The sequence below is a fragment of the Puma concolor genome, chromosome A3 (genome assembly GCF_028749965.1).
Source record: "Puma concolor isolate L17-30 chromosome A3, mPumCon1.1.hap2, whole genome shotgun sequence".
Classification (NCBI taxonomy): domain Eukaryota; kingdom Metazoa; phylum Chordata; class Mammalia; order Carnivora; family Felidae; genus Puma; species Puma concolor.
This window is the reverse complement of record NC_141669.1, coordinates 82,983,434-83,002,728: the sequence shown is the minus strand read 5'-3', so window position 1 is coordinate 83,002,728 and position 19,295 is coordinate 82,983,434. Positions and strand designations below refer to the sequence as shown.

Below are 19,295 nucleotides of genomic sequence, written 5' to 3'. Positions count from 1 at the left end.
AATAAAAAAATAAAAATAAAGTTTCCTTTAAATTCTATGATGATATTACAGGCAATGGTCTGTAGTAAACTGCAGACAGTTTACTGTTAAGAGTGGGAACAGGGGCACTTGGCTGGTTCAGTCAGTAGACACGTGACTCTTGATGTTGGGGTTGTAGGTTTCGAGCCCTGCATTAGATGTACAGATAACTTAAAAATAAAATTAAAAAAAAAAAAAAGAAAGAAAAAGGAAAATAAAAGAGAAAAGAAAAAAGAAAAGGAAAATAAAAAAGAAAAGAGAAAAGAAAAGAAAAGAAAAGAAAAGAAAAGAAAAGAAAAGAAAAGAAAAGAAAAAAAAAAAAAAGCTGGAACAATCATGTTCAAAATGTGTGTTAAAATAATCCTGGCTGTGAATGGGAAAACCGTCTTATTACAAAAATATAATAGGTAGCATCTTACAAAGCAGAAGTCAATTATATAAGATGATTAAAAAAGAATGCTTGAAGCTAGCATTTTCTTTTTAAAAGTTTTGTTTTTAAGTTTATTTGTTTTGAGACAGAGCAAGCAAGGAGGGACAAAGAGAGGAGAGAATCCCAAGCATGTCCGTGCTGTCAGCACGGAGCTCGACACAGGGCTCCATTCCACGAACTATGAGATCATGACCTAAGCCAAAACGAAGAGTAGGGTGCTTAACTGACTGAAACACCCAGGTGCCCTGAGGCCAGCATTTTCTAAGAGGGCACACAAAAAGCGTGTCTAACCTATCTAACACTGGTCAGCTGACTTTCAATGCATCAATGTCACCATTTCAAACTAATACTCTAGAGTCCTCTGAATTTTCTCCCCTTGTCAGGCTACCACTCTCAAAGTACATGTCTTAACTTTTCTGTGTCTTAAGTCTTTAAAAAGCTTATTTTTAAATTTAACTTAAAAGGCTTGTTTTTTTAACTTACTTTTTAGCTTAGCAGGCAGTTTAAGGAAACCCATCACTGATGTGCCCCGAGCCAAGGAGCAACTCAAATACATGGATTTATAGAAATGCATTTCAACTTTAAGTCATCTTGCCTATCACTCCTTTCCACATACTGATAAAACGGAAAGTTCTACCACATTTTTAAAAACACAAGCTCGGGATACTCTCTTATTCTCTGAGGTATTAAAGAAGTTCATTAGAAGGAGGATTTTCATTAAATCAGCTAATGGCACAGAACAGAGTCCAGCACTTTGTAGGACATTAGTGTAAAATCAGTGTAAGACTGCTACCAAGTGCAAACGTTCCAGATAAAAATTATTTCACCAATTTCCAAAGAATTAACTTACTTAACACTATTTCTACACTAAATATAATGTATCAATTTTGATGATATACACACCCCCACAAAAGGCCTTTAAAAAGAAAGGACATGATGGAACTCCATTCCATGATGTGATCACAACTGGCATTCATGCAGCAACACTAACAGTGCCATGCGGTGACAATGCTGTGCCAGCTGCTTTCACATGATCCTAGTAATCCCCCTCCAAGTGGCTATTGTTACCTTTACCTACAAGGTCAATACAGAAAAGGCCTTCTGATATAGGAGACTTAAGATACTCAGTGGTGACAAGGACAGAAACCCAGAATTCAAAAAGTGAAAGAGAAAGCAGGTGTGTCTGCAAAGGGGAAAGGACTCTCCTGAACCTCTCGGGAGAAGACCGAGTAGGAGCTGGTGAAAGGGGCAGGAGAGCAGTCATCGGACAGACGTGCTGCGCACTCAACCAAAACGGATCGCATGTCTTCTGTCTACTTACACTTGTAATGTCAAGGGAAGGAGACACTGTTCTGATTAGAAATGGGTCCCTACTGAAAACAGATTTTGGGGTTCAGGCAGGAGAAGAACAAAAACACAGCATGGGACTAGAAGACAAGTTCTAAGACAGGTTCTGTCTGTGGGAGCAAGGAAGGTGATGACAGAGAGGCCAGGTTCAGAACATGAGAGGGTGTAGTCCTGCGTATGGCAGACTTAGTCTCTTGTGGCGTCTTAGGTTGTGAATATGCTACACCAATACTGCAGACAGGCAACGGAGAAAGTCAGTACAACAGTCTGCTTCTGCAGACTCCGGCCAGTAAAAAACTGCTTTTAAAAACTTCATTTCCATGTGAGGCCCAAGTCATGAAGGGCAAGGAAAAACATCAAACTGCAATCCAACAAATTTCTTCATTCTCCCTATAAATAAGGACCAACTTGAATGTCTTTCTCATCTTTCTAGTTTTTTCTTTACGTGAAGAAATAGGAGGTTAGCCGTTGACTGAAACAAGTGCATGAACATACACGTGCCTACATGATTCTTTAGGAAAAGGTTACAAGGGTGGGCATCGCAGAAGTCTTCCCACCAGGGGCACCTGGGTGGCTCAGAAGGTTGAGCGTCTGACTCTTGATATTAGCTCAGGTTATGATCTCATAGTTGTGAGATTGAGGCCTGCCATCAGGCTCCATGCTCTGCCTGGGATTCTCTCTGTCTCCCCCTGCCCCTCTCTCAAAATAAATAAATTAATAAACATTAAAAAAAAAAAAAAAAGTTTTCCAACTTATCTGTTAACAACCCTTTAAAAACTCCCCAAACTATCCAAAATAGTAATTCTCTAAAAGACCAGTCCACCCTTCAGAATTAAAAAAAAAAAAAGAGAGTCATAGTAGCAGTACAATACCTACCCCATAAGGCAGCACACAGAATCTCGGAGTTAAATCTCTTCTTATATTTACGAATCTCTGGGGTGTCACTCTGTGGCCTAGTGTTGGTGGGATTCACATTGACCACTGAGCCCTTCCGGGTAGGATCTTGCCTTATGGCTTCTGGTCTCATTCCATCACAGGAAAATCCCACTAGAACACGATATACTTTAAATTATTTTCTGTACACACAAACAATGCACTTGCCTCCCTCCCCTGCTACACCTCAGTAAATATTCACGTGTTGTAACGGACTCTTTCTCAAGAAAAAGAAGTTTGTAAGAAATGTATATGGGAAAAGGAAACTGACTATGCAGCTCACTGCAAATAAGGCAATGCAAGCGGGATGGGTGTTTCTGTATCCGAGGTCTGTGCCTGCAAACAACCACCATGCCATGCCTCAGCCATCAGAAAGACCAATACAAAGTGACCAAGTCCTGTTTGTCAGCTGCTTTCTTGTTGCTCCTTTACTTACCCACAGAAGTCACTGTTGTCCCACTAGATGGAGAAATCTGTAGTAATCTGGGGTCTATAAAAGGTGTAAAGGAGGAGGAAGATTTGTGTTTCTGGAGTGTGCTACTAGCGGACTGAGTCTGCAATGTAAATTTCAATTTTATTAATACAAATGACATTAAAAAATGAACATACAACATTTCAATCCATTTCTACACTGCATGATTTCCCACTAGGAAGGCCTATCCCTCCTGCATCGTTCCCCCAAATGCTCTCAGGGGTGCCTCTGCATGTGCACAACACAGCCCGACAATAGGCTGTTCGACCTGGAACCACCAAAAAGCTACATCTCTCTTCAGAAGTACTGTTCATCTAAGACAGGAATGCTGTGAGCTACCAACAAAATCTACACTTCATGCTCCAAGTTGTTTTTTTTTTTTTTAATAAATAATGATAATAAAAACTCCTAAAGGACAGGCTTGAAATGTCTATCTCACTTCATCAATTTCTGACATTATTCTTCTGCCCCAAAAAAGCCAATTAATATATGTTGGAATATTGGCAAATCTTTGCTTTGTATTATTTATTTTAAAGTGAGCCTCTTGCCAGAAAGCTACAGAAGCTTTGGCTACCACCGTTTTAGGTGCATCATCAGTAAACCCATATCAAACAGGGGCTCATTAGTGAAAGGTGCAAACAAGAAGATATGGCACATACTTTTGCTCTTTTAGGAACGCTAGTGTTTTGGTTAATAGTGTAACTTAAGACAAAAAAAAAAATAACAAAACACAAAGAAAGTGAAACAAATTGTTAAGTGGAAATGTAATGACAATTAAAAACAAAACAAACGGAAAAATAAACTTGCCAGTTTAGTGAGTTAAGGGTTATAGTAAATATTGGACATTAGAGCAAAATGGAGCAAAGTTTAAATATAAATATAAGGAGAAATGTGAGTGTAGGTGGGATATATCGCTGGAGAAAAAAGAACACTTCTGATCAAGTGCTTTAGTCCTGAAACCTTTCGCCCTCCACAGGCAGCTGAGAGACACTATGTCCTAGAGCCCAAGACTGCCTAGGCTCCCAGGCTCTCTCCTCCCATTCCACACAGCTGTCTGCTGGCAAGCTTCCCACCCCATCCTGTGATCAATGGCCAATCCATCCGATGGCCAATCTGATGCAAGCCCACCTTGGAAGCAGTTGACTTGCCCCTGCTCCTCAGGGGGAGAGGATTATTCTGATTCTTTCTAACAAGGGAACCAAAATAGAAGCAGGTAGAGACAGGCTGGCAGTTAAATGTTTACATTAACAAGATTGGCTGAAGCTACATGCCACTCTCAACCTCCTTTCAACCATTAGACAAATGCATTTAAACCAAACCTCCCAAGAAATCAAACCACTTGTTTAATTTAGTACAGGGTGCTCAAGGTGGACTATGTCACTGCACTTGGGGCATAATCTTGTTCCAAAGAGCAAAGCACCACCCAACTAGCACCCAGACTGAGCACCACAGCCAAGCCTTCAAACGAGCACACCAGATTTCCCATTCAAAAATTTAAATTAAAGCATGCTCAGACCCTTGCTCTTCTTAACATCCTAATTTTCTACATTTCCCTAAAAATCATTTGGCCTTTTCTTAAACTCTGAATGAAGGTGGATTTCAAGGAAAGACATCCTTTTAACAGGGTTGGTGAAAACGAATCAGTAACCAACCAACGATCTACCCCCCATCAAAAACAAAAAGCAACTCAGCCCTGTTTGAAGGAGATTCCTGTACAGGATAACAAGTGTGTCCAGATAAGGCCAAGTCTGCTTAACCAAATTTTTCTATATTTTACTTATCAGATAAAAAGAATGAAAAAGGCAGATTCCACAAACGGCTACAAGAATTTCATGCCAAATACATATGGATCTGAGAACACAGCAATCATTTTATTTAGACTTTTAAAAAATAAACTGAATAAAGAAAGCCATGCAACTACACTCATCTAGAGAAAAGTAAACAGTGAACTGGCAAGTTGGAGGGACATTGATCTAGGGTTAAGGGATTTGTATGCAGATCTGAAACATGTTACTTGGGGTTGGGGAGAAGGGTAGGTGACAGAAGAAAGCAGGGGGAAGGGAGGGGTGAGGGGTGTGGGAAAGGTCTCCTCTGCAAACTAGCTACTAGGCAGTGCTGGTCAAACCCTATGAAAGCAGCCAGCTGTGGTGCGAGACATACCTCATTAGTAGTGAGCTTGTCCTGGGGTGTCTGTGGGGACATGGTGGGTGTCGGCTGGCTGGAGGATGGGGAGGAAGAGGTGGAGGAAGTGGAGGAGGAATGGCTTTGCTGTAAGAGATCTGGCAAGAGGTGAATGCGACCGGCAAAGCCATTGCTCTCATGATGGCTGGCGCGCTTTTGGTCAACTGTACTCTGTAGAAAAAACAGGCACACTCGTCTCGCTCAAGCGCTGCTGAAATTCCCTATGACCCTACTGATAACTGACTTAATGGTGCTGTGTGACTTTTCAAACTGTTAAATTATCAAAGAAAGATCGGAGGAAACTGGCCAAAATTGTTCACACTTCCTCGCCAAATGCCTACATTGAGCCAACAGAATTCAAAGTACCTCATCTGGTGGCCACAGGACTTGCGCGGTGACGGCTTAATTGGTTTATCTGCCACACTAGCTGTTGTTACCAAAACCACTAGCCTTTTTTGTTTCTTTAAAAATCTATCTAAAGCCCTAGAGAGTACCCTGTCGCTTCTCTGAATCCTGGTCTTTTCCGCCTTCTTCCCACTTTCCATCCGAATGCATTGCCATTGCATGAAACACACTCAGGAAAAGTCCAAAACACTAGAAAGGCGCCTGTTCTATGTCATGGGAAGCACATCACTTCTCTGTCTTCTAAGCTAAGAAATGAACAGACAGTTGTAAAACTGAGTAATCCGACATTTAATATTCAACAAGTGAGGAAACTAACGTTTTGGAACACACAAGCGAGACCTCCCAACCCTTTTGCTCCACGAGGCCCTCCTGTGACTGAGGAGGCTCATCCACTCTTCAACTGCTCCTGTCAAAGGGCTGCTCCTGCTGAGCACTGTGGATGCCCAGAGCTGGGAGCTCTCTGCAGAACCTCTGCGGCTGCCCCACTACAGACCGGGGTCTGCCTCCTCGCCCTGCAAGCTTGCTGAAGGACTCCATGTGGCTTTTCTACTGCTCAGACACAGACTGTGAGAATCGGCGTGGTGCTTGAATGAGGGCTGCCGCAAAACATGCAGAGGAGCAGCAATGTGGGGTGGAAGACCGCTAGCTACCTTCTTGGCATGCAGCACATACCTGCCTCCCTAGCCCCCGACACTCTACCCTCTGGGTCTTGTTAACATGAAAACAGATGATGATGTAGAAACAGCATGAGTGAGTGAATGAGCAAGTGGGTTAATGACTACACGAGAAGCTCTGCCTCTAACAACAAAGAGAAGACACAGGTACCTGGCGGACGATTAGAGTGCCCTCCTTGGATGGAGTCATGGCTGGTTCACTTTCTACATCATCATGGACAATCATGGTTTTCACGGATTCTGTTTCACCATTGCTCAAATTCAGAGATGACCTATTGGAACAAAATTCAGAAGTGAAGGGCCATAATAATCCCATGAGCAGAAAACATCCTGTTTAAGATTTTTCATCTTCCCAGAGTGCTTGGGTGGCTTAGTCGGTTAAGAGTCCTACTCTTAGTTTCAGCTCAGGTCATGATCTCACAGTGTGAGTTTGAGCTCCGCATCGGACTCCATGCTGACAGGGTAGAGCCTGCTTGGGATTCTCTCTCTCCCTCTCTCCCTGCCCCTCCCCTGCTCACTCTCTCTGTTTCTCTCTCAAAAATAAATAAATAAAACTTTAAAAAAAACAAAAAATTAAAAAAAAAAAAAAAAAAAAGATTTTCCACCTTCCCAAAGGCATAAGATGAGATCAGGCTACAGATATAGTTTCCTCAAGGAAAATAAATGCTTAGCTTTTCCCTTTCAACAAAGACCTTTCTGCCAGTATTGTCTGTTTTTAAGCAAAAAATTTAGGATGAATTCTTATGGTTAACGTGGTTCAATCAAACTGAAACTTCCCTTCTGTCATTTCCTCAAATTAAAAAGAAAAAATAAAATAAAATACACGTTGGGGTCTTGGGGAGAGGCACACACGCGTGCGCGCGCGCGCACACACACACACACACAGAAGAGGGAAAAACATGAAGGCTGTCTGCTGTTGAATCCAGGAGAACTAAATGTTAAATGGCCATAGAATCAGGATAGGTTTAGAAAAAACCGGTTCCTAATGGAAAGAAAGCTCAGTGGAGACATTCTCAGCCTCTCTAAAATACACCAAGGACTGACGCTGCTCTGGTGTCCTCGGGTCCAGAGGTGGGTTCCTCGGCTCCTTCTTGTTCTACATCATCATCTTCTTCATCTGTTGTCCCTGACTCTTCACTGGATGAGGAGTAGTCTGTCACTTTGTGTGGCGGTCGCACATCTTCCACTGCTCGAAGTTCTTTGGCCAGTGCAGTCAAATCCTAATGCACAGGACAAAAAGGAGTAAGGCAAAGGGGCACACGCAGGGGGCAGTGGGAAGAAAACAGCAAATTATGAGACATTCTTCATTTTAACTACTGATAAGATAGCCACAGTATCGGTTTTGTAAAACTATTTTGTATTTACCAGTATAATTAATAAGAAGGTGAGCTCTTCAAGCTTTCGATAGAAAAGAAGCTAAAGATGTTGCACACAGTTCAAATCTCACAACAATAAAAAACAATCTGCTTACAATAAGGTAATAGTGTTTTTTAAAAACCCTAATGTAAAATTCTAGATCAACAAATGTGTGAAGGCAAATCCCTGGAGTTCTGCCCATATAACAAAGTCTTCTCTCGAGAAAACTATCCAGAAAGCAAGATTTTAGTTAAAAAGGGCTGACTGGGAGTTTTTATTTGGTGAACTCATTATTTTTAACTCTTTTATTTTTAACAATTTCAAAGCTAAGAAAAGTGAGTATATTATTCATGTCTCACTTCACAGAGTGTTAACGACTCGCCACATTCCTAAGAGGGTCCATGACACAGAAAGTGAGAAAGTGCAGGCAGTGCGTGCTGCTGTCGGCAGGAGGTGAGGCACACTTCCCTGGTGCCACCTTACCCACACTTCCCTGCAACGCTGCCAACAAATACGAACATCAGACAGAACGGAAATCCACATTCAAAGATATCATTCATAAGGAGCTTCGCTTCCCTTTACTCTTCCATACTGAGATATTTTAATATTCACTCAATTATCCAAATATAATTTTTAAGTGTAATTATTATTTATACTCTACATTTTCATATAAAAGTCTGAAGTTTCTACTTGGGAATTACATTTGGAAGTAATGACTTTTTTTAAAAGCAGGCTATGTAGTCACTTTTCCTTTTTCTTTTTAGCAGTTCCAACTGAGTTTCCTTCTCCACAGGTAAGAAGATCTTGTTCTTTTTTGAGCTTAAGCCTCTGAAATAAGAGCGTATTGGACCTTGGGTCTTACTATTTCATAATTACAACTGTAGCTTTTTAAGAAGTTATTTTTAGAAGCTGTATTTAATAATAAATGTATGCAGTAAATTCTGTGTTAAAAAGACAAAGCAGAAGTCTAGGACTTTTGAATTCTAGAAAAGAACAAAAAGGCAAGTTGAGGGCAGAAAGGAAATGTGGATGGATTATAAGCTAAAATGAAGAGGCAGCTGGAATGTTGTTCTGCTGCAGAATCTTTCAGAGACGGGGCTTACCACTTCACCCTTCAGTGCAGTAGCAGTTTCAGTGAGCCGGAGAAGCCATCAGTGATGAAGAATGCACAGCACAAGGAAGCACGGGAGAGAGGGGAGTGAGGGGAAGTACAGAAATCAATTCAAGCAAGAAATCAAAATTCCAAAAGGCTTAAAACCCCCCAATGGGCACAGTTACATGGTCAGTTAATGCAACAAGGATTAAAGACCAAGTATGAGGAAGTCAAAACCGTCATTTCTGGTACCAAAAGGCAGAATTTAAATAATAGGTGAATTGAAGAAAGAAGCTAATGTAAAAAAATTTAGTCTAAAAGCCAGTTTTGGGGCATCTAGGTGGCTGAGTTGTTTAAGCGTCAGACATTGTCAGACAACACTTTCGGATTTCAGTTCAGGTCATGATCCCACGGTCGTGGGATTGAGCCCCACATAGGGCTCTGCACTGAACGTGGTACCTGCTTGAGATTCTCTCTCTCTCTGCCACTCCCACTCAAAATAAATTAAAAATAAATTTTTTTTAAAGCCACTTTGTAAATACCCAACTTAGCAAGAATACATAAAGGTTAACGCTGAGCAAAGAGGTAAAAATAAAAAGGCTTTTCTTTCTTTTGTACTTTTTGAAAAAAAATTACTATAATGGTGGGATATAAGTGTGCACAAATGTGTGAGGACATGGCACTCTTTCTAAGTCCTGAAATCTGTAAGAGGGCCCCATGAAAAAGACTGTAAGCTTCTGAACCACATATTTTTAAGAGATCTCATTCAAGCTTGGAATAAGTAAAACTGATTTTGTAGAATTCTTACAGCAGGCTTGAGAGGTCTAAAAACTTCCTTTTTATCTTCAGATTTTTTCACTGCATTTTCGAGGCGCTGAGATGGAGAGCCTTCAGATTTGGATGACGCTGTGAAATTCAAGAGCAGAAATGGATAAACATAGAGAAGTGCGTCACATAAAGCTGACCCAGCCCACCCAGCCTCTGCCTCTCTCCCCTCCTTCTCCCTCCCACTCCTGCTAGCCCCACTCAAGGCTTCACACTCAGACCTGACTCTGCTTAGCATGTATTCATAACACCTTGTTACGTTATGTCAATGACATACTGGAGGGAACTTTCACTAACTTAATATTTTCACAGTTAAAATAACCAATAATGATGACAGAGTGGATGGGAGCCTACATTCTAAGAAGTGGGTTCAAATCCCAGCTCGGACATTTAGCTAATCATCTTGGACAAGTTTATCAATCTCACTAAACTGCAGTTGCTTTAATCTGTAAAATGGAGACACAATACATTTCTTTCTCTCTCTCTCTCTCTCTTTTTCTCTCTTGGGGTCATTTTAAGGATTAAGTGAGATTATGCATATAAAGTGCTCACAATGAGAGGCATGTGTAAGCTCTCAAAAGTGAACTCTTTATTATTAAAATTATGGTAGCATTAGCAACCTGTACTGAAACATTGCTTTGTGGTATGCAGCTGTGGAAAAACCATAGTCCTTTTTACATGATTAAAAAGAACCTCCAATACACTATCATAACCCAATACTGTTAATGAGGGATGGGAAAAACAAAGGCATCCTACATCTCACTCTGAAGCGCTCCCCAGAGCCGCTCTGAGACCCAGGGTGGGACCCAGGCTGGGATCCTGAGTTGCTGGACCCCGAGGAGCTGCCACTGCCGGGCCTGGGCACCAGCTTCTCCACTCTCTCCCACAGCAGCCTGGGCTCAATACTGCTGTTAGAAAAGAAAAGAGAAAAGCTAATGCATTATGCCAAGATGAAGTTATAAACATATGCGTGATGTGTCCATCGATGTCTTTGAAATCTAGGTGAGAAAAAAATGGCAACATTTAACATTAAAACAGCATTTAACATTAAATTCACCAAAAGTTAATTAGGTTATTCATGGATTTTTATCTCCCAGATCCTTTTTAAATTCAAGTATAGTTCACACACGTCACATTGGTTTTGGGTATACAAAGTATCCCAGATAATCTCATATCAAAAATGTTATAAGTGACAGGCTACCATTAGCAGACCCCACATCTTCATCACAACTGACAGGAAATGCTACTGTTCAGTCTAAAAGCGTTACTATTTCTGTCACAGCTACAAACTCAGTTTCTTATTATAAAAAACTCTACTTATGTAATCACACACAAAATTATACTATTCTCACTGTCCATCAGTGCCTTCAAGGGCCAACACTTATGCAGCATACTCCCTTGTATGGGCTGTGTTAGAAACATGACAGAAAGCACAGGTTGTGATGTACCCTGGCCACGGATGCAATCAGAGCACAAGTTTGCTAGGTTACAATTAATACAGAGACTCAATCACAGGAGAATCCCACAGTCTACCCTGATCATTTAAGGACTAAGAAAGCTCTCTGCAGCTTCTGGCCTGTCTTCCATCTTAGCACTTCAAGTTCTAAAAGGCTAGATGTGCACAAGGCTAACTTCAGAGGTTTGGCGGTGATCAAGTACAAAATAGTCAACATAGTGCCCTTTCCTTCTCCTAGGACGGCACTGGCCAATGGAAATCACAGAGAGGATGGAAACACTCTGTGGCTGAGTAGTATAACATGGTAGTATAACATGCACGTGGCTCCTGAGCATGTGAAATGGGACTAGCACAGCTAAGGAAAATAACTTTTAATTATATTGAATTTTAATTAAGTTAAATTCAAATTTAGATAGCTGTTTAGCTATTTTAAGTAACAGAACAGCTCTACAACCTGAAAATATTATTTGGTTAACTCACTAGTTTATTACAGACTGCAAGTCAACCCTGCACTTTCTTTCGTTTGTGATTTCCATACCACTCCCAAGGCATTAGGACATCCTTTAGAGGATAAACTCTCTCAGGTTACAATTGTCTCAGACTCTCCCCTGCCTTCCCTGCCTTTCCTTCCACTTGCCCTTACACAGACAGGAAGTTTTCATTTTAAAACTGCCAAACATACAACTGGATTCAGACTCTTTTTTCACTATAGACCAGTTTGCTATTATTCATGATAATGGATTTCCTGGCAGTTTTTCTTTTATAAACTGATGATTTCTTTACCCCAGATGGTTCCATGTTTATGAGCATTTTTATGAAAACAAGTATGATGGAATATTCTGTGCAGTAAACCTATTCTTAAGCTTCCCTCTTCTCTTACCTGGTGGAGTTTCTTTGACCTGCTTGGCTATTTTGCTGTCCACTGCCTTGCAGTGGGGAATCCCGACGCGACAGAACAGGGGAACGAGATGTTGTCCTCACAGGAACCTTGGGGTAGAAAAATATAGCAATTAAATTATTGAAAATGAGAAGAAAAAAATATTTCCCTACCAAAACATATTTTTACAACAGTCTGAATTATGTGAGCCTTACTATCACTACCCCTCTCCCTGATCCTTCTATGCCCTCCACTGATTCAATATGATAGAGAAAATTTAAGTCAAAGGCATCAAAGGAGCCAGGACAAACAGCCTTTCTACACTTCCGTAACATTTAAATGATGTTTGTATTGAAGCTTAGTGGCAGGGGACATACAAAGCATTTTGTTGAGATAATGTGAGAATCAGAAAAATAAGCTCAAAGAAACCAAACAATGGTCTACAAACGGATCAGTAGGAAATGAAGACTGGTAGGAAGCAAGAAAATATTCAGAGGAAGCAAATTCCAAGTGGAGGGAAAAATTAACGAAATGAAAAAGTGCCTTTCATTTAACTTCACCATTAACTACCAAAAACAAAACAAAAAATTGAAAAACAAAAATCCCTCAATTTAAAAAGAACAAAATCATTTTTTTGGAAATGTTTATGTTAAATTTTTCTTAAAAGACCTTTTCTGAAAATTTTGATAATCATTAATGTTGCAAAACAATTTATAGCTTTTGTATAAATGTGTAAGACAGCTGCTAAAATACACTTTGATTCTTTTTGTTCTAGAAGTATATTCTTTATAGACTTACTCATATATTATTCTGTTACTCTGTGTTTAAGTATAGCACTAACAACAACCATAAAAAGCTAACTGGCCACTGGTTGAATATAACTGCCTAACTATGGAACTTTCCCCACTGTAAAAAGTTCCTTTGAAGTTTCATTGCCCCTTCATTCTGGTGAAGCCATCATACCCTTAATTAAAATAAATAATTTTTTTTTTAAATAACAAAATGGAAAAAAGAAGCACACATCTGTCTTTCTGCTTCTTACCCTTGGAGGCACCTCGTCACTGTCTGATCTAGACCAAGCCTTTTGGGTGGGGTCAGGTACCTCCGACTTAGAGTCAGAACTCTGACTTAGCACCTCACTGCGGGAAGGTGGACATGGGTCCTGAGAGCGAAGATGGTGGTGTGCAAATTTGGGAGGAGAAGGGTCACTGAAGGAATGGGATCGCGAGACAGGGGAAACATTGTTCTTGAGAGATGCCAGGTGGGACCACTGTACCTTACAAGAAAACAAAACACAAAACATTCAATGCGTTCTGCATAAAACGCTTTTCTGGTCAATACCAAATCCAAAACGAGAAGTAGGGGAAGGCAAACTGGGGCAATACAGTACTCGGTAAGCCAAGCAGTGGAACAGTTATACTTCTAAGGGACGAAGCAGTCTGGGGAACACAATATATAGAAAAAAGCAAATTTACATTTATAAAGAAAACTCTTTTAATATCCAGACTAACATTACAGATAGCAGTAAACACAAAGATTAAGGAAACAAAACAAAATCACACAAAAAAACCCTCACAGACTCCTAGTCCTAAAAGGGAGGACAACATGCTGCATGCACATCCACGTCAAAGCAGAGAGTGGACAGGCGGAGAGAGGGAGAAAAGAAAAACCACAAGACAGACACTGCCATACATGCAGACCTATCCATCCGTCCTCACATCACCTGGTCTCGTACAATTTCAGACCAAATAACCACAGAACACATTTAATGAGCAAAGACAAACCCCTATGTGTTGGCAGACTACAGCAATACAACTTAAAAACAGCCAACTTTTCAAATACACCGATTTTATTTCTTTCTTCTCTCAAGTCATAAAACACTCATGCTTTAGAGATTGCTATACATGTTCACAGTAGTTACAAAAAAAGGAATTTTGGTTTCTTCAGGAATATTCAATACTATCATTCCCTCTGCTGCTGCTACTGGAGTATGCCTTCTACTTGACAATTGAAAAAATGTTAACAACAACTTGTCACCTGAGTTAATCTGGTTGCTTTTAAGTTGGGAAAATAATCTCTGAAATAATCTGTATTTTATTATATTAGATTGCAATTTATATAATTCCAGCTATGCTATCTATTATATCAACGCACTTAATGAGAACTAAAAATACCAAATCACAATTGGCTCAACCTTTCTAAATGCAAGATTCAGAATAAGTCCCATAGGAGAGGGACAAATTCCACTTACTGGCATAATCCCAGACCACTTAAATGTTTAAAATTTTCAGGTGGAAAATGTGAAACAAAGCATTATCTACAACTATAATAAAAATTGGGTTTAAAAATAGAATCCTATGTGAACAGTCTCCTCAAAGAATTTTTTCATAAGCATAGGTTTCAGCCCAAAGCAACTTTAGGTAAAAAGAAGAAAAGGGAGACTATAATCATTAATATAAAAGTAGCCTACATAATTCAGGAACTCCTATTTTCTAAATTGTTAGTGGCCAAATAGATAAAAATTTTCTATTTGTTGTAAGTTTAACTTTCAGAATAAAAAGTTTAGTCCTAGACTCTTCATCCAAATGTTGTTAAACAAACCTACTGTACTAGTCCCTCTTCCCTTCCCTCTCCCCCCTTTTAACCTGTACTGTTTTCTTCACAATCTGGCTTGTGGCTCAGCTCTTCTGTGAATCAACACACTGCTGACTGCATGTAAATTCCTCCCTGTCCCCTAACGCCCCCCACCCCACAAACACATGCTTTGCTTATTAGGTCTGGTCCTTCTTCTTTTTTCTTTTCTTCTTCTTTTTTTTTTTTTTTAAAAAAAAAACTCCTCCATACTGGGATTATTTATTGTAAAGCATGTTCAAATCCTCCTTGGGATTTTTTTTTTTCTGAACACCACAGCTACTTCAATCACAAGAATATGAACTTTTGTCCCCGAACACATGCAAGCATCCGTGACAAGTCAACTCAGGCTTCAAGGTGCCAAATGTCTAAATGTTATTTATTTTCAGTAAGAGAATGGGAATCTGTATTTTAAGGACCTCTCAGATCTTTGACATGGATAATCCCTGCTATTAACTGTTTTCTCTGGACAGGACAGAGGGTTCTCTTTTAACCACATAGCACTCAGCCCAGGGGTTCTCCCTCACCTAGACAAGGCAGAATGCTGTGGTCAACCTAATGAAAGGACCTTTCCCCTGGCCTACTTCAGGGAAATGCATACTGAACCTACTAGATCATATCTTCTTTTGGATCTTGAACCTTTTGAGAATCTAATGAAAGGCCCTTTTCCCAGAAAAAAATAGGTACATTTGGACAAACTAAGAAATTCTATATGTAATTTCAACTGGGCTGTCACTGGATTTCCAAAAGCCCACTCATGCAACTGGCCAGGAACCAAGGATCAAAGGTTAAGAAAAGGTTCTGGTTCTCCCTCTATGTACTTTCTAAAAACAAACCTGAAAAATTTTTGAATTAGAGAAAGGAGGCATTTGTTTATGAGCATCTGAGTTAGGAAAGACAAAAAGACTAAAAGAAGTAATCACTGAATCTAGATATCCTTAATGAGTATAATAAAAATCTTTTTAAAAAATCCTTCTTTTCTCTATCAACTAAGGGGATATCACCTGTAAGTTAATTTAGAATCACTCCTGCAAATCTCTTTTCTTCCTAATGTGGTAACAAACCAATCTGTGAATGTTACAAGCAGGCCCATGGCTTAGTGAACTACCGTGTGAGTCACCTCAGCCCACAGCCACCGGGCTGTTGCTACCTGTGGCTCAGCTGGTCTCTGCAGGGCAGGATGCACAGACTCGGAGTTGCCATTGGAAAAAGACTCTGATCTGGAAGGCACTGGTGGCTCCAATACTCTGCCTGTCTGCTTAGACTGGGCTTCAGGGGAGCTGTGGTTAGTTTTCCTAAATCTATCTTCCACCTGCATCAGAGAATTAGAAGACATAACTCAGTGTTAGTAGGGAAAAGCAGAGATCCCAAAGAAAGCTTGAGTGGAAGGGCCCTAGAGAGAAATTTTCTCTTTTCTCTAGCTACAAGGAAAGAGAGGAGGCAAATATAATAGGGCTAAAATTCAATTTGAGATAAAGAAATATGAAAATAAAAATTAAGCCTTTAAAATCTCCTGGCAAGAATTCTAAGATTGTACATGACGATAAACTAGAAAAAAAAAATGAACGTCACAACTAACTACACCAAAAGATTAAGATTAGAAGATTATCATCAGGAATTCAAAACACATTTCATCGTACCCAAAACAAAGGCATTCTAGGATGCGGAGAACACTTGTTCCTAGAATCTACTCTCTGTGAGGGTGAGACGTGGTGGAAGGGTGCCACCTACAGGCCAGGTTTCAACACACTACAGAAGTCAACCAGCTTCCAGGACTCCTAGTATTCCAAAAGTTACCGCTTTGCCACATCATCACCAGGAGGCTCTGGGTGGCCCAACTGCACCAATTTCATTAACAAATCACAATCAGTGATTTGTTAAAAAAGTCAGTATAATTGGGCTATAGGCACTGTTCATTTTCATGGTGGTTTTGGAAAAATAGTTAACCAGGCCACCATCCCCTTATGTACATTTTAGGAATGATTTTGCCATATAATCTTCCCTCTGTTTAGTGCTCACTTCACCCAAGAGTTGTTTACAGAGGCACTCTGGTCGTCTCTGGAGAAAACACCAAGCAGATAAGGGACCGCAGGCAAGTGTCCTTTCACTTGTCTGAACCACATTTTCTTGGCTAGAAAACCAAAAGACTGGCTCTGATCTGCTCTCTGTGTCCCTGTCTAAGCTTACTATTACACAGCTCCTAAGAGTCATTCTACTACTTCCCAGGGAATGAGCAACACCAGATCAATATTTAAGCAACAAAGGAAAGAAAATACCTCTCGGGTTCTGTCAGTGGGCTCATAGTGGGGCTTAGGCTCTGGAGCGTGATAGCTTGGCTTGCTCCTTTCCTGCTGCGGTGGCTGCTGCTGCTGCGGGTGCGGCCTCCTGTGGTCATGCTGTAGAGACAGGAGATATGCTTGTTCTTGTTGCAACTGCCTCTGGAGCCTCTCTGCCTGCCGGTGCTCCTCCATCTCCCGCCATCGGCACTCCTTGGAGAGGGAGAGGAGAACACTAAATCTATGGGCCACCGCACAACTTGCCTCTTCTCTGGATTCATTCTCAACTTTTCACAAAGACCATGCCTTCCCCCCCCACCTTTTTTTAATCACAGAGCAAAATGACTGGGATTTTAAATAGCGTATTACCTGTGGAAAAATATGACAGCTTGTTGCTAACCATAATATCACTGGACAGAGAGAGAATTCAATTAAAAGTTGGTTCTGGTGGTTTCAAAAGTTAGTGTACTAGGCAAAAATCCTATGGCATGTGCTTTGAACTTTCAGCCTTTGGCATTCTAGTTTGTTCACTGAATGCCAAGTTCTGTTCAAACCCTTGCTATCTACCAAAGAGAACAGTTAACCCTTTAACAGGAAATAAGTAAATAGAAGCCACCTCAAAATGTGCCCAAAGCAGCATGACCACAGAGGACATCTCCATTTGAGCCTGTCAGCCCACAACGCTAACCAAAATGGTCTGGTAATCACCACGGCTATGCCCAAAGCTCAGGGGAGGGATAGAGAAATGAGCCCTAATGCTACGGAACAAGACAGATACAAGGCGTTACCAGTAACATGGCCTGCTCCTGGAGCAGCTGCTGCTGAAGGATTTCCAAGTGCCGCTGCTCCTCTTCTAGCTGTCGCCTGATATACTCCTGTCACACAGAAATTACCCAGCAATCAATTTATCCCAAAGGAAAGCATCAGAACCACCTGAATGGAGCACCAAGAACCATTTGCCCCAATGGTCTTCAGTGGTAATTCACTTAGTGATGGATATATTATGAAACATATAGTGAAAGATTGTCCCCAAGATCTTCAAATTGGTCAACGAAGATCTAAAGAGTCTAATAAATGATGATATACACTCTACTGATATACACAAAAGTATCTGATAGTTCTTCTGTAAGAACGCAGCTGTTAAATATAATTGCAGGATTTCAAAGAACCAGGATGTTCCTCTTAAGGATGGTAGACCAGAGAAATCAAGTTTAATTAGATAAGAAACCAGAGGGTTCTCATTGCCCTAGAGGGTTCCGATGAATCATTTAAAACAAGCATGGATTGGGGCGCCTGGGTGGCGCAGTCGGTTAAGCGTCCGACTTCAGCCAGGTCACGATCTCGCGGTCCGTGAGTTCGAGCCCCGCGTCAGGCTCTGGGCTGATGGCTCAGAGCCTGGAGCCTGTTTCCGATTCTGTGTCTCCCTCTCTCTCTGCCCCTCCCCCGTTCATGCTCTGTCTCTCTCTGTCCCAAAAATAAATAAACGTTGAAAAAAAAAAAAAAAAAAAAAAAAAAAAAAAAAAAAAAAAAAAAAATTTAAAACAAGCATGGATTGCCAATTTTTAAAACCCCAAACCAAAACCCGTTTTAATATTAAAACAGAACAAACATGATTTGTGTTTTCTCTGATGACACAGAAGGTACCTGGAATGACTATATTCTGAAAGCCATGATCTGTGAACACCAGACTCAGGTGGTTTCTCACAAATGAACAGGCCCAGGCTCTTCAAGAAGAGACTGAGAGTGTGTGTGTGTGTGTGTGTGTGTGTGTGTTTGTGGGGAGGGGGCGGGGAACTTATTTTCAAGGGGAAGAGAATGACAAGCCTCTGGATCAATGAAAACAGGTACATACCCAAAACATGTAAAGAGGAGAAATCCAACCTTGAAGTTGCATGCATATTTAATAGACTAGGAAATCAAGAGACGTTTGGAAATCTCAGACCTTTAGAAAACCCTCAACCTTCCATTTTCTCAGTATCCTCATTTGAGAAATGAGTATCAAGAATATTCTTGGGGCACGTGGATGGCTCAGTTGGTTAAACGTCTGACTTCAGCTCAGATCATAATCTCGTGGTTCGGGAGTTCAATCCCCACGTCGGACTCTGGGCTGACAGCTCAGAGCCTGGAGCCTGCTTCAGATTCAGTCTCCCTCTCTCTCCCTGCTCCTCCCTCGCACTCGTCTCTCTCTCTCTCTCTCTCAAAATGAAACAAACATTTAAAAAAAATTGGGGTGCCTGGGTGGCTCAGTCGGTTAAGCGGCCGACTTCAGCTCAGGTCATGATCCCGCGATCCTTGAGTTCGAGCCCCGCGTCGGGCTCTGT

At 40.8% G+C, this 19,295-nt stretch overlaps 1 protein-coding gene across 50 annotated transcripts in view; it reads right to left on the bottom strand.

Moving 5' to 3' along the window:
* Nucleotides 1-19,295, bottom strand: part of MAP4K4 (mitogen-activated protein kinase kinase kinase kinase 4) — a 194,894-nt gene that overhangs the window by 21,787 nt on the left and 153,812 nt on the right. For 2 of the 50 annotated variants that reach the window (XM_086701357.1, XM_086701359.1), the window contains exons 14-25: nucleotides 17,763-17,849; nucleotides 16,975-17,187; nucleotides 15,849-16,010; nucleotides 13,110-13,343; nucleotides 12,071-12,177; nucleotides 10,491-10,642; nucleotides 9,718-9,815; nucleotides 7,505-7,680; nucleotides 6,612-6,732; nucleotides 5,361-5,552; nucleotides 3,165-3,282; nucleotides 2,672-2,842 (exon numbers count right to left, since the gene is read on the bottom strand). In XM_086701357.1, coding sequence (XP_086557483.1) covers nucleotides 2,672-2,842; nucleotides 3,165-3,282; nucleotides 5,361-5,552; nucleotides 6,612-6,732; nucleotides 7,505-7,680; nucleotides 9,718-9,815; nucleotides 10,491-10,642; nucleotides 12,071-12,177; nucleotides 13,110-13,343; nucleotides 15,849-16,010; nucleotides 16,975-17,187; nucleotides 17,763-17,849 — 1,831 coding nt within the window. The remainder of the gene's footprint in view (nucleotides 1-2,671; nucleotides 2,843-3,164; nucleotides 3,283-5,360; nucleotides 5,553-6,611; nucleotides 6,733-7,504; nucleotides 7,681-9,717; nucleotides 9,816-10,490; nucleotides 10,643-12,070; nucleotides 12,178-13,109; nucleotides 13,344-15,848; nucleotides 16,011-16,974; nucleotides 17,188-17,762; nucleotides 17,850-19,295) is intronic. The other 48 variants (XM_086701360.1, XM_086701362.1, XM_086701361.1 and 45 more) reach the window with 32 other exon arrangements.